General features: G+C 48.0%; 1 protein-coding gene across 1 annotated transcript; it reads right to left on the minus strand.

Annotated features, from left to right (window-relative positions):
* Positions 1-616: 616 nt before the first annotated feature.
* On the minus strand, positions 617-13,883 carry LOC310839486 (E3 ubiquitin-protein ligase TRIM58-like; the record flags this gene model as incomplete). Its single annotated transcript, XM_083728126.1, has 6 exons — positions 13,071-13,883; positions 11,579-11,674; positions 8,918-9,148; positions 7,172-7,194; positions 2,646-2,752; positions 617-1,191 (listed from the first exon to the last, which is right to left on the minus strand). The coding sequence occupies exons 1-6, from the start codon at positions 13,461-13,463 to the stop codon at positions 617-619; spliced, it is 1,425 nt and encodes a 474-aa protein (XP_083584252.1). The 5' UTR covers positions 13,464-13,883.
* Between the last annotated feature and the right edge of the window lie 415 nt (positions 13,884-14,298).

Raw genomic sequence — 14,298 nt, forward strand, 5'->3', positions numbered from 1 at the left:
CAGTACCTTTCCGAGCACAATTCAAAGTGTTGGTGCTGACCTTTAAAGCCCTAAGCGGTTTCGGTCCAGTATACCTGAAGTAGCGTCTCCGCCACCATCGTTCAGCCCAGACACTGAGATCCAGTGCCAAGGGCCTTCTGGCAATTCCCTCACTGTGAAAAGTGAGGTTACAGGGAACCAGGCAGAGGGCCTTCTCAGTAGTGGCGCCCGCCCTGTGGAATGCCCTCCCATCAGACATCAAAGAGATAACCATTACCTTCTATGCTGTTACTATTTTTTTATTTTTTTTTTACATAAGTAAAAAGTGACCTTTCCCCATCTGGCATGGTGGTGTGCCTCGAGATTTTTTTCATGAAACAAGTGTGCCTTTGCCCAAAAAAGGTTGGGAAACACTGCTTTAAGGAGCCTGTCAGGCCCCGCTCCAAGCCAGGTGGAGAGAAGCAGGGCAGGGCCATAGCTGTCAACTTTTCCCTTTTCTTGCGAGGAATTCTATTCGGAATAAGGGAATTTCCCTTTAAAAAAGGGAAACTGACAGCTATGGGCAGGGCCCCTCAGGCCTATAGGGAAGCTGTTCATTATTACCACACTGAAACCTCAAAGTGGGGGGTGATTATATTCAGAAGTTGTTGCTCTTTTTTGCTTTGGGGCCTGGGCAGATAAGCAAGGGGTGGGCCCCCTTTGCCCCTTTGCGTTGGCGGCTGGGGCTAAAGAAGGGCCGCAGGGGGCCACAGAAGGTCCCGATGTACGTGTAGATGTGGGTTCTCTCGGTCACATTGTAAAAGGAAATCTCCCCTTCCGAATAGTCCAGGAAAACTCCCACCCGCTTTGGCCTTGTGTTCACGGGAAGCAGCGTAGGGCAGGAAATCAAGGCCTTGTACTGGTCCCCCTTCCGAAGCCACAGCCTCCAGTACCCACTTAGGGGGGAGAACATGATTCGCTGCCCCTTCCTGCTCACCGATTCCCTACAAACCCCCAGGTCCCATTCTGGGCTGTCTCCCACCTCCACCTCCCAGTAGTGCCTTCCAGAGGTGAACGCCTCAGAGCCCAGAACGAGGACATAAGTGTCAAATCTCTCTGTGTTGTTGTCATCCTGAGGCCGCAGCTGCCGGGATCCTCTGTATTCCACACTTTTCCTGTCTGTGGAGAGCAGGAGACTTGGGTGCGCTGTGGTTGGATCCAGAGACACGTCCACTAGAGGATGGTCAGAGAGAGAGAGAGATAGGAACAGGGGTAGTGGACGGGACAGGCACAAAACCCGTAACAAGAACTGCTGGAAATGATCCTAAGGGGTCCTCTACTCCAGGCCCAAACCTGGTGCCCTCCATCTGCTGTTTAGGCTTCCTCTATATATTTATAGACACAGATGGTGCTGTGGGTTAAACCACAGAGCCTAGGACTTGCTGATCAGAAGGTTTGAATCCCCCTGACGGGGTGAGCTCCCGTTGCTCGGTCCCTGTTCCTGCACATTAGAGTGCAAGTAGATAACAAGGTACCGCTCTGGCGGGAAGGTAAACAGCGTTTCTGTGTGCTGTTCTGCTTCGCCAGAAGCGGCTTAGTCATGCTGGCCACATGACCCGGAAGCTGTACGCCGGCTCCCTTGGCCAATAAAGTGAGGTGAGCGCCGCAGCCCCAGATTCGGTCACAACTGGACCTAAGGGTCAGGGGTCCCTTTACCTTTAGTTATATATTTATTTTGGGACACGGGTGGCGCTGTGGTCTAACCTAGGGCTTGCTGATTGGAAGGTCGGCGGTTTGAATCCCCATGACGGGGTGAGCTCCCGTTGCTCGGTCCCTGCTCCTGCCAACCTAGCAGTTCGAAAGCACCTCAAAGTGCAAGTAGATAAGTGGGTAACGCTCTGGCGGGAAGGTAAACGGCGTTTCCGTGCGCTACTCTGGTTCGCCAGAAGCTGCTTAGTCATTCTGGCCACATGACCTGGAAAAACTCTGAGGACAAACATTGGCTCCCTCGGCCAGTAAAGTGAGATGAGCGCTGCAACCCCAGAGTTGTTTGCGACTGGACTTAACAGTCAGGGGTCCTTTACCTTTTATATATTTATTTATTTTATCATTACACACACACACACACACACACACACACACACACACACATATCCCAACATTTTCTCCAAGGAGCTCAAGGTGCTGTATGTGGTTCTTGCCCTCGCCATTTTATCCTTGCATCAACCCTGTGCATAGGTTTTAGGCGGAGAGCTGATGACTGGGCCAAGGGTACCCACTGAGCTTCAGGGCCAAGCAAGGATTGGAACCCTGGTCTCCCAGGACCTAGTCTGACACTTTGGACACTACACTGGCTAATGTACTGCGCCATACCATTTATCCCTGGTCACTGGTTATGCTGATGGGAGTTGTAGTTCAAAGCATATGGATGGCATCAGGTGTGTTTGGGGGGGGGGATCTGATTTAGCCCATCTAGTTCAGTTTTGTCTGCACTACGGCTGGGGAACCTGTGCCCCTCCCCCCCGCCCCCAATGCCATTAGGTCCAAACAGCTCCAGCCAACAAGGCCAATGATCAGGGATGATGGAAGCTGTAGTCCATCTGGAGGCCCATCCATTGCCCCATCCTTTCACTAAAGCAAATGGGAATGTATCTTGAGTGAAAATCCAAGCACTGGGGTGCACGTACCTTTGAATTTTGTTAAGATCTGGATAATGTCAAGGCAAGGAATGTTGTAAACGTTCTTCAGTTCAGTAGGAACGACTTGCGGTTCGAACAGGGTAACGTTTTCCGCCCTACACAAAAGGATAACCATTTCATTTGTATATGCATTTCCCATCTATGAGGCTAACGGGGAGGTGGTGCAGAGAGTGTTCTAAAGTAATTAGGAGGGCAGCGGTGGACTTTGGGCTTTCCCATTTCAGTGGCGCCCTGCGTGACACTAAACGTCGCCACCCTTCTCTATCGACACCATTGTTGCCACAACCACACCCAGTCTGGCTACACTGGCTGTGCTACCCTAAAACTGCTGTGGGCTCTAGGCATCGTTGGACTACGACTCCCATAACTCCTGGTGGTTGGCCATGATGGCTGGGACTGATGGGAGCTGGAGTCCAGCAATATCTGGAGGGTGACAGGTTCCCCATCCCTGGTCTAAAGTAAATTCAAAACACCACACTTTCCTTTTCCTCTCTCCTTTTCCTTTCTTACTGCTTCTTTCTCTCCCCCCCCCCTTACCCCGCCTTTTCATAGGTGTTTTCATTACCAGTTTTTAAATTTACATTAGTTTCCTATATCTTAACTGTATTGTGAGAAACTTCAATAAAAACCAAAGTAAATTCAAAACGCCGTATTGTTGTGTTGCAGGAATCTATGTATAGGTTGGGGGGGGGGTTGCCCCTCCAGCAGATATCATGCACATGCAGCCCACTACCAAAATCAGCACAATCACTTTTGTGACTTTTGTGATTTGTCCCCACAAAACACTTCATCACAGTTTCTTCCTATCTATTCAAAGGGCCTCTGCTGCACGATACCAAATGTAACAATTCACTGATAAATGTACTGGATCACAGGGAAAACTTCAGAAATTCATATAGACATGTGAGCACAGCTACTCAGCAGCCCCTCTGCCTGAGTGATAATTCCTGGCATCCTGATACCTGAGTGCCAGACAGGTAGCCATTCCATAAATAACAAACCCAGATGAAGACAAAAATGTGTGATTAACTTGGCTGGGAAACAGGGAAATGTAAATATCTTTTTTTGTTACACTTGATGGGTGTTTGGTGGAGGGCAGGGTCCAGGATGCTCAGATTATTGCCACCAGACTTCCCCTTTCATGATGTAACCATGAAGTAGTTTGGGGGGGGGGTGTAACATGGGGATGGGCCTTAGAAAGCACTGCAAATAACAAGGCCAGTGGAAGTGATGGTATTCCAGCTGAACTATTTAAAATTTTAAAAGATGATGCTGTTAAGACACTCAATATGCCAGCAAGTTTGGAAAACACAGCAGTGGCCAGAAGATTGGAGAAGATCAGTCTACATCCCAATCCCAAAGAAGGGCAGTGCCAAAGAATGCTCCAACTACCGCACAATTGCACTCATTTCACATGCTAGCAAGGTTATGCTTAAAATTCTACAAGGAAGGCTCAAGCAGTATGTGGACCGAGAACTCCCAGAAGTGCAAGCTGGATTTAGAAGAGGCAGAGGAACCAGAGACCAAATTGCAAACATGCGCTGGATTATGGAGAAAGCTAGAGAGTTCCAGAAAGACATCTACTTCTGCTTCATTGACTATGCAAAAGCCTTTGACTGTGTCGACCACGGCAAACTATGGCAAGTTCTTAAAGAAATGGGAGTGCCTGATCACCTCATCTGTCTCCTGAGAAATCTCTATGTGGGACAAGAAGCTACAGTTAGAACTGGATATGGAACAACTGATTGGTTCAAAATTGGGAAAGGAGTACGACAAGGCTGTATTATGTCTCCCTGCTTATTTAACTTATATGCAGAATTCATCATGCGAAAGGCTGGGCTGGATGAATCCCTAGCCGGAATTAAGATTGCCGGAAGAAATATCAACAACCTCAGATATGCAGATGACACAACCTTGATGGCAGAAAGTGAGGAGGAATTAAAGAACCTTTTAATGAGGGTGAAAGAGGAGAGCGCAAAATATGGTCTGAAGCTCAACATTAAAAAAAAAAACACGAAGATCATGGCCACTGGTCCCATCACCTCCTGGCAAATAGAAGGTGAAGAAATGGAGGCAGTGAGAGATTTTACTTTCTTGGGCTCCATGATCACTGCAGATGGTGACAGCAGCCACAAAATTAAAAGATGCCTGCTTCTTGGGAGAAGGGCAATGACAGGCGTAGACAGCATCTTGAGAAGTAGAGACATCACCTTGCCAACAAAGGTTCGTATAGTTAAAGCTATGGTTTTCCCAGTAGTGATGTATGGAAGTGAGAGCTGGACCATAAAGAAGGCTGATCGCCGAAGAATTGATGCTTTTGAATTATGGTGCTGGAAGAGACTCTTGAGAGTCCCATGGACTGCAAGAAGATCAAACCTCTCCATTCTGAAGGAAATCAGCCCTGAGTGCTCACTGGAAGGACAGATCGTGAAGCTGAGGCTCCAGTACTTTGGCCACCTCATGAGAAGAGAAGACTCCCTGGAAAAGACCCTGAAGCTGGGAAAGATGGAGGGCACAAGGAGAAGGGGACGACAGAGATGAGATGGTTGGATAGGGTTCTCGAAGCTACCAGCATGAGTTTGTCCAAACTGCGGGAGGCAGTGGAAGACAGAAGTGCCTGCGTGCTCTGGTCCATGGGGTCATGAAGACTCGGACACGACTAAATGACTAAACAACAACAACATGGGGATTAGGTAAAGGTAAAGGGACCCCTGACCATTAGGTCCACTCGTGGCCAACTCTGGGGTTGCGGCGCTCATCTCGCTTTATTGGCTGAGGGAGCCGGCATACAGCTTCCGGGTCATGTGGCCAGCATGACTAAGCCGCTTCTGGTGAACCAGAGCAGCACACAGAAACGCCGTTTAGCTTCCTGCCGGAGCGGTACCTAGTTATCTACTTGCACTTTGACGTGCTTTCGAACTGCTAGGTGGGCAGGAGCAGGGACCGAGCAACGGGAGCTCACCCCGTCGCGGGGATTCGAACTGCTGACCTTCTGATTGGCAAGTCCTAGGCTCTGTGGTTTAACCCACTGCGCCACCGATTAGCATCTAATAAAAGTTTGTGGGCTCTTTTGTTCTGGGCTTCCATCTTGTTCCCCCCTGTGGCAGGTGGGAGTCCTGTCGTGACAGTCTTTAATAAAGACCAAGCCTACTGGCTGCTGTTTTGCTCTGGTATTCCTGGGTGGTGTCCTTGTTTTTTGTCCAAGCGAGCCCTCAGATTTCTCCCCTAACAGTTGTTAACTGCAAAATGCAGAGAGAGGGAACCGTTCTTTTTATGCAGTCTGTGCACAATGATGTGCCCCGTGAATCGCGTTCCTTCTGAAGAATACCAAGGGGGAAAAGAGGGATTGTATGACTGTGGGAGAAGAAGAATTGCAGGTCTGAGGAACCTGGGACCCTCCAGATCTTGCTGAACTGCAGTTCCCATCACCCCTGATCATTGAGCACGATGGCTGGGACTGATAGGAGTCCTCTGAACTTGAGGATCACAGGTTCTCTGCAGCTGGTGTATTTGGGGCCCTTGGTGACGAAGCTGAGAAACTCATGGGAGTGGGGGGAGAGAGAGGGCAAGGAGCTGGCAGGGTGACCCTAATCCCTGCAAAGGTCCCTTCTGATTTCTGCATCTGGTTGCGCAATGTCAGCCCTGCCACAAACAATCACTGGGGAGGCGGGATGGGAGCTGAGAATTAGGAAGCAAAACTGGCAAAATTGACATATAAGTTACGGGACAAGGATAACTGTGACTTTAAGGATGAATGGAAACCTTTCACAAAGTATCTGAAGATGCAACAAAGCGAACTGGACTCCTTGGCAGGTTTTGAATAAACATTCACATTTTTTTTACTGATAATAATCAGCTAAACAGTTTGAGGATCTATACAATTTTGTAACATGCAGAAAATAGCATTATTGGAGAAACCAAAGACTGGAACTGAGGGAAGTCAGGAGGTGGGGGGATGGGTTCTGTGGGGGGGAGGGGGGAGGGAGGAAAAATGGGGGTGGTGGAATAAGGATATGTTATTGGATAATATGTTTTGTTATAACTTTGAATAAAAAAAAATGAGAGAGAATTAGGAAGCCATCAGACTGCAAAGCAGAGGGAGAGAACAGAAGCATTGCCTCTGCTCAGTGACCAGCTGCCTTTGGCTCCCTCAAATGTCGCCTTGTAGGCTGTGATGCCATCAAGCTGCCGGAACTGTTTCCTATCCCTGCTGCTTATGGTAAGAGATGCAACTTTAAGCCCCCTCTTCCCTCCCCATCCCTTTTTCCTTGTGTGTCGTGTCTTTTAAATTGTAAGCTTGAGGGCAGAGGCTGTCCGAATGCGGATGATTGTAAGCCAGTCTTGAAGCCTTTTTGGCTAAAGAGTGGAGTAAAAATAAATGCTATAAATAAATCAGTTAGAGGGAAGGGCTCAGATTCTACACCTAGAAGCCAGACTTTGTGGCTTGATTACTGTGGGACATTTCTGCCGGATATTTCAAACCTTTTAATTGGAAAGCAAACTGACAAGCTTACCTTGCCAACACATTCTCCACATCCTGGGCAACCGGAAAATGAAGAGAAAAATAAGTGGCTATTATTTTATTTTAATAAAAAAAATGGTTGAATGCTTTTAAAAGTATACCTTATCTATTTTCTTAAATCAGCCGCATGCAGTGTTGCTGCCTTGCTAGTTTTGAAATAACCTATGCACTTTATTTTCACGGTCACCTCCCTGGGCCTGGCTAAAAATGAATTCAACAAGCCCAACGGAACCAGTTTTTTATTTGTCCCATGGCCATCACTGTCTGTTTACTTGCACGCCACTTTCCCACAAAATTGTGCTATTCAACTTTGCGTAAACCAATACAAACGAGCTAATCTAACAGCTTAAAACTAAGCAAGAGAAATGATCATGCCTAACACGGAAATAAATATGTACTATACAAAACATCTCCACTCTCCAGATGATGGGTATCTCCAATAGTTTGAATCCAGGACTCAGGGCTCACCACACTTTGGTTTGCCCCAGGGTCTGAGTGATTTTGTGTTTATCCCACTCTGTCTAGGCATGGATCCAAGTGTTTTGCAGTTGCCCTGCTGCTTTAACCAGAAGGGGGTCTTTCTATTTAGCTCTTTAGCGCTAAATAGGAACAAATGGCAATCTGTTGAAAACCCGATTGCTGTTTGTTCCGATTCAGCACTAAAGATCGGATTTCCCAGGAGAAAGCAGCGCTGCAAATGGAAGTGTGGGTAACCCCCAGGTCTTCAAACATCCTCTACTGCGAAGTTTTCAATTCTTGGTGTTTAGTTGTGTTTTTATATTCCGCTGGAAGCTGCCCAGAGTGGCTGGGGCAACTCAGCCAGATGGGTGGGTTATACATAATATATTATTATTACTACTATTACTACTACGCAAATGCTCTACCACTGAGTTGTGTGGTCCTTCTCCATAAGAGGCAGCAATTAAATTTAAAATAACCTTTGTAAAAATAAAAACCAGCAGCTTTTCTTTTGGGAATTATAGGGACACAACTATCTAAAATGTATCAAAACTTATTCATGTATGCTACTGCAGCAGCAACAATGTTACTTGCCCCAAAATGGAAAGAAGCGGAAGTCCCAGTAAAGGAAGAATGGATACAAAAGTTTACGGAATATATAGAAATGGCGAAACTTACCAGAAGAATAAGAAATCAAGATAACAGTTTTTTTTATATTAAAGAATGGAAATGGTTTGTTGACTACTTACAGATAAATTATAAACAGATAAAAAAAAATGGCAGGATTATTGCAGCAGCATGCAGTTTTATAAGAGTATATATTTAAAGAAGATGAATAAATGAGTGAATTAAGTTAATTTGGATATGCAGAAGATATTGAAAACAAATTTAAGGAACTGCAGAAAGAGGGGGAAGGAAGTCAAGTTTTGAAATGTCAAAATGAGTGTAAAATTAGTGAAATGTATAAAAAACTTGAAAAGTTGTGTGTATGTGTGTGTGTTACATACATTTCAAACTAGGAAAAAAGAGGCAACAATTAAACAATTAAAAGTTAGTTGAACTCACACAAGCAGGAAATCCAACATTTACTCACAAAACCTTTTGGGGCTGCCTCCCAGACACCCTCCATAGCTCAATTGGTAGATCATGAGACTCTCAATCTCAGGGTTGTGGGTTTGAGCCCCACGTTGGGCAAAAGATTCCTGCAGTACAGGGGGTTGAGCTAGATGACCCTCGTGGTCCCTGCCAACTACAAGGCTGATTCTATGCCTCATCTCACCTTCAAAAGTTCAGCAGGCGCCTTCTGGCTCTTTGACTTGATCTCCTTAACCAGCTTAATCAGCGAGGTGTTTTGCTTTGAGAGTTGGGTTAAATTCCTATCCAGCCTCTTCAGGGTCTGCCTCTCCTCTGCCTTCAGCCTCTGCAAGAGTTCCTCCTCTTCCTCAATCAGGAAGTTGTACAGTTTTGCAAACTCGCTCTCCACCCGCTCCTTCTGACTGTGCACCTTGTCCTTCATCAGCAAGGAAAGATGAAGACAGAGAGATTCAGCAGCACTTCCAGCTCTTGGCTCCGGGGTTAAGAACGTCAGAATAGTTAAGAAGAAGAAGAGGTCCCAGCAAAAGAAGAATGGATACAAAACTTACAGAATATGCAGAAATGGCGAAACTTACCGGAAAAATATAAAAATCAAGAAAACAAACTTTTTATAAAAGAGTGGAAATAGTTTCTGGAATATTTACAAACAAACTGTAAACAAATAAGAACATAGGCAGGATCACTGTAATAACCTGAAGTTCTATAAGAGTACAGTGGTACCTCTGGTTGTGAACGGGATCCGTTCCGAAGCCCCGTTCGCAACCTGAGCAGAACGCAGCCCGCATTTGCGCATGCACAGGTCGTGATTCGCTGCATCTGCGCATGCACGTGACGTCATTTTGAGCATCTGCGCATGCGCGAGTGGTGAAACCCAGAGGTAACCCGTTCCGTTACTTCCGGGTCGCCGCGGGACGTATCCTGAAAGAAAGTAACCTGAACCGAACGTAACGAGGTCTGACTGCATATATTTAAGGTAGATGAATAAATGAGCAAATTAAGTTAATCTGGATATGCAGAAGACATTAAGAATAAATTTAAGGAACCACAGAAAGAGGCGGGAGGAAGTCAAGTTTTGAAATGTTAGAATGATTGTAAAACACTGAAATGTATAAAACTGAAAATCATAAATATTATATACATATGAAGAACACTGCTGGATCAGGCCAATGGCCCACTTAGGCCACCATCCTGCTCTCACAGTGGCCAACCAGATGCTTGCGGGACCTGAGCACAAGAGCCTCCTGAGGTTTGCAGCAACTGGTACCCGGAAGGCAGAGCATAGCCATTGTGGCTAATAGCCCCTGATAGGATTATGATGGCCAGTTGCAAAGGAGAACTGCCTGGGCGCTGTGGGTTCTTCTGCATCCACTAGTCAGCCCTATCAGCTCCTCAATGGACAGGGATGCGGGTGGCGCTGTGGTCTAAAACACTGAGCCTCTTGGGCTTGCCGATTGGAAGGTCGGTGGTTCGAATCCCCGCGACGGGGTGAGCTCCCGTCTTTCGGTCCCTGCTCCTGCCAACCTAGCAGTTTGAAAGCACACCAGTGCAAGTAGATAAATAGGTACCGCTCTGGCGGGAAGGTAGATGGCATTTCCATGCGCTCTGGCTTCCGTCACGGTGTTCCATTGTGCCAGAAGCGGTTTAGTCCTGCTGGCCACATGACCCGGGAAGCTGTCTGTGGACAAACGTCAGCTCTCTCGGCCTGAAAAGTGAGATGAGCACCCAACCCCATAGTTGCCTTTGACTGGACTTAACCGTCCAGGGGGACCTTTACCTTTTTTCAGTTATGGACAGGGCTGCCAACACTGCCTTCCCTGAAGCAATTGTCTCATTCTCTCTTATGCAGTGCCGAATTAAAACCAGTGGAGGCCCCTAGGCAGTCGAAATCTCGGGGGGCCCCTCGCAAATTATCTGCTAACTTTTTATTTTATTTTACCCATCTTATTACACAATATTATTTTGATCCACTGTTGTGGGGCCCCTAGGCCAGTGTCTGCTCTGCTTATTTGGTAATCCGGCACTGCTCTAAACAGCGGGGCCATCCCTACCTGCTGCCTCCAAAGGGGCTGTTTTCAGATAAGCCCTTGGGGAACCGGTGTGTTCCTGTACCCCGTGGTGGCTGATGCTCATTGAGGCTGGCAGGGAGCCCCAAAAGTATGTTGCACCAGAACCAAGGACAGAGCTGACTAATTTGGTGTTCTTCCCACCCTCCTCCTCCTGCTCCGTGTGGAGTTCTGCAAAGATTAATAGGGAGGCTAAGGAGGAGGAGGATTTCAGGCAGCGCCACCTGTGCCCTACAGCAGGAGGAAATCTTTGGAGGCTTGTAAACTTGTAAACTTAAAAAGCAGAGACATCACCTTGCCAACAAAGGTCCGTATAGTTAAAGCTATGGTTTTCCCACTTGTGATGTATGGAAGTGAGAGCTGGACCATAAAGAAGGCTGATCGCCAAAGAATTGATGCTTTTGAATTACGGTGCTGGAGGAGACTCTTGAGAGTCCCATGGACTGCAAGAAGATCAAACCTATCCATTCTTAAGGAAATCAGCCCTGAGTGCTCACTGGAAGGACAGATCGTGAAGCTGAGGCTCCAATACTTTGGCCACCTCATGAGAAGAGAAGACTCCCTGGAAAAGACCCTGATGCTGGGAAAGATGGAGGGCACAAGGAGAAGGGGACTACAGAGGACGAGATGGTTGGACAGTGTTCTCGAAGCTACCAGCATGAGTTTGACCAAACTGCGGGAGGCAGCGGAAGACAGGAGTGCCTGGCGTGCTCTGGTCCAGGGGGTCACGAGGAGTCGGACACGACCAAACAACTAAACAACAACACAAACGTGGCACCTGCCTTCCACGCAGCTGTTTTCTTCCCTTCCTTGTATTTCTGCTCCAAAGACTCTTCCAGTTGCTGAGTGAGAAAAGATACGGCGTGCTGCAGCTTCCCCTGGCAGGAAAATGGGAAGAGAATTACCAGCAAATCAGGTTTGTTTATTCCGCCTTGGTTTCCCCCCAAGCCAATTCTATTCAGTACTTTCAGCCCAATTCCAGAGAACCCTGGCAGCTTAATTCGTAGCTCAGCAAAGGCTGCGTATGCACCATACATTTAAAGCACACACACCCCAACACAAAAACCATGGGAACTGTATTTTGCCCCACGGAGCTACAGTTCCCAGCACCCTGAACACACCAGGGTTCTTTGGGGGAACCCAGGTGCCTTAAATGTTTAGTGTATGCAGCCTCAGTTGGTACCAAACTACTCAGCCCATTGGTTTGGCATTGGCAAAGTGACTTGCAGATTTCCACCCATCAAGCTGAGCAACTGAACTGCTCCAGAGCTACTTTGTGTGACTTGGGCGACAATCCCAAATGTACGCACCTGAGAGTCAGTCCCATTGAACTCAGTGGGGCTGACTTTGTGTGTGTGTGTGTGTGTGTGTGTGTGTGTGTACACACGGTGGTACCTCAGGTTAAGTACTTAATTCGTTCCGGAGGTCCGTTCTTAACCTGAAACTGTTCTTAACCTGAAGGACCACTTTAGCTAATGGGGCCTCCTGCTGCCACCGCGCCGCCAGAGCACGATTTCTGTTCTCATCCTGAAGCAAAGTTCTTAACCCGAGGTACTATTTCTGGGTTAGCAGAGTCTGTAACCTGAAGTGTATGTAACCTGAAGCATATGTAACCTGAGGTACCACTGTGTGTGTGTGTATATATATTTATATATATGATAACACTGTTATTTTTAACACCACCACATACCACCCTTTCCCCCCAAATACACCTTATAACAGTGACAAATACATTAAGGGTGTCCTGAGCTACTGGCATTCTCCAGTACTGAATTTAATAACCTCACTCACTATTCATTGAGTCAGACCATTGGTCAGCACTGCCTACACCAACTGGCAGTAGCTCTCCAGGCTTTCAGACAGGGCTATCTGCCAGCCCTACCTGGAGACGCCCTGTATTAAACCTGGAACCAAGCAGATTCTCTGCCACAGAGCTACACCCCTTCCCCTCAAGGTCTGTTTCACAGGCTTTTTCCCCAGCTGCCAGCAGATGAGGCACTATTAGGCAGGTGTTCAACCAGAGATGGGGCCTTTCCTGTAGTGGCACCCTGCTCTCGGAACACTGTCTCCGGCACAGCCGAAAGGAAAACGCAGCTCTATTCCCTAACTTCTATGGATGTCTGAGGGGTTTTCTCGTTTTAGTTGGGTGTTCCATTTGGTTTTAATCCTGCATTTGCTGCCTCAGATATTGACAACTACAGAAGGGCAGGCTGGGAAGGGAAGGGAAGGGAAGGGATGCAATGGGACTGTAGGAAGGAAGGGGGAAAACCCCACCTGGTATTCCTGGGCAGCATCTTCAACAGGCACCACGGAGTGAGAGACATGAACTTTGGAAGCCTTGCAGCTCTCGCACAGGAGAGCCTTGTCCTTCGTGCAGAACCATGTCAAGTCTTCTTGGTGCTCCTCACATAGACTCCGAAATTCCTCCTCTTCCCCAGTTCCTCTCTCCTGCTCTCCTTTCTCCTCCCCGTCTCCTCCTTTCTCCTCCCCATCCTTCGGGGAAGGCCCGCTGGCTGCGGCCTCCCTCTTCATGCGAGAAAAACAGAAACGGCATAATTTCTGCCCTGCGACGACCACGGCTGTTTTGTAGGGCCCCTGGCATAGGGCACAGACAGGCCTCCGGGGTTTGGGCTTGAAGGCCGGCTTCGAAGCAGGAGCATCAGCCATCTCTCCCCTCCAAGAAGCGCAGATTGCTTAGGTTTCGTTTCCCTTGCTCGAGGAATCCCTTCAGAACTGAAAGCGCAGCTGCTAGTTCTTCTCACAGCTGGGCTCTGTGCCAGGGCAAGGTAGTGCCATGTGGCAGAAAGGCACTGCTAGGGAAGCGTGCCAAGAGTGGACCCAAGTCCACTGCGCAAAGTTCAGCACAGAGGCTTTTGTTCAGAGTGGCATTTGATGCCTTTACAGGCACGCAGTGACAAGTTCCTGGGAGCAAGAGTCCAGAATATAACAGATCTACCACAAGGCAGGGTTATTATCAGGGCTTTTTCTCAGCCGGAACTTGTTGGAGCCAGAGGTGTAGGAAGGTGGGTGCCGGGGGTGGGTGGGTTCGGGCCGCCCCGGGTGTCATCCCTGAGGGGGTGACAAAATGGTGCACCGTGGGGGCGGGGCCTGGCCTGCAGAGCGCCCGAGCCACACGCCTCTCCTGGGACTGATGCAGTGGCTTGGGGTCCCACACTGCCCCTGTGCATGGATCCCTGCCACTCCAGGTGCCAGAGCAGCTAGCTACACCCCTGGTTGGAGCTCAGCTCTGGCACCTCTCAGGTCGGCGCTGTTGCCATTCTAGAAAAACAGCAGCGGTTATTACCACTGCTTATAAAATTTGTATACTACCTTCCTTCAACAGATCATCTTCTGAGGCCCTCCTTCGTGTGCCTCCTCCTTGAGAGTAGAGCTTACGTATGGTCTTTATTAAGCATCTATTGAGCAATACCTCAAGGACCACCTCTTTCCATATGAACCTACCCGGACCCTGAGATCATCTTCTGAGGCCCTCCTTCGTGTG

The sequence above is a fragment of the Podarcis gaigeae genome (genome assembly GCF_964106915.1).
Source record: "Podarcis gaigeae genome assembly, chromosome: 2".
In the NCBI taxonomy this organism is placed as follows: domain Eukaryota; kingdom Metazoa; phylum Chordata; class Lepidosauria; order Squamata; family Lacertidae; genus Podarcis; species Podarcis gaigeae.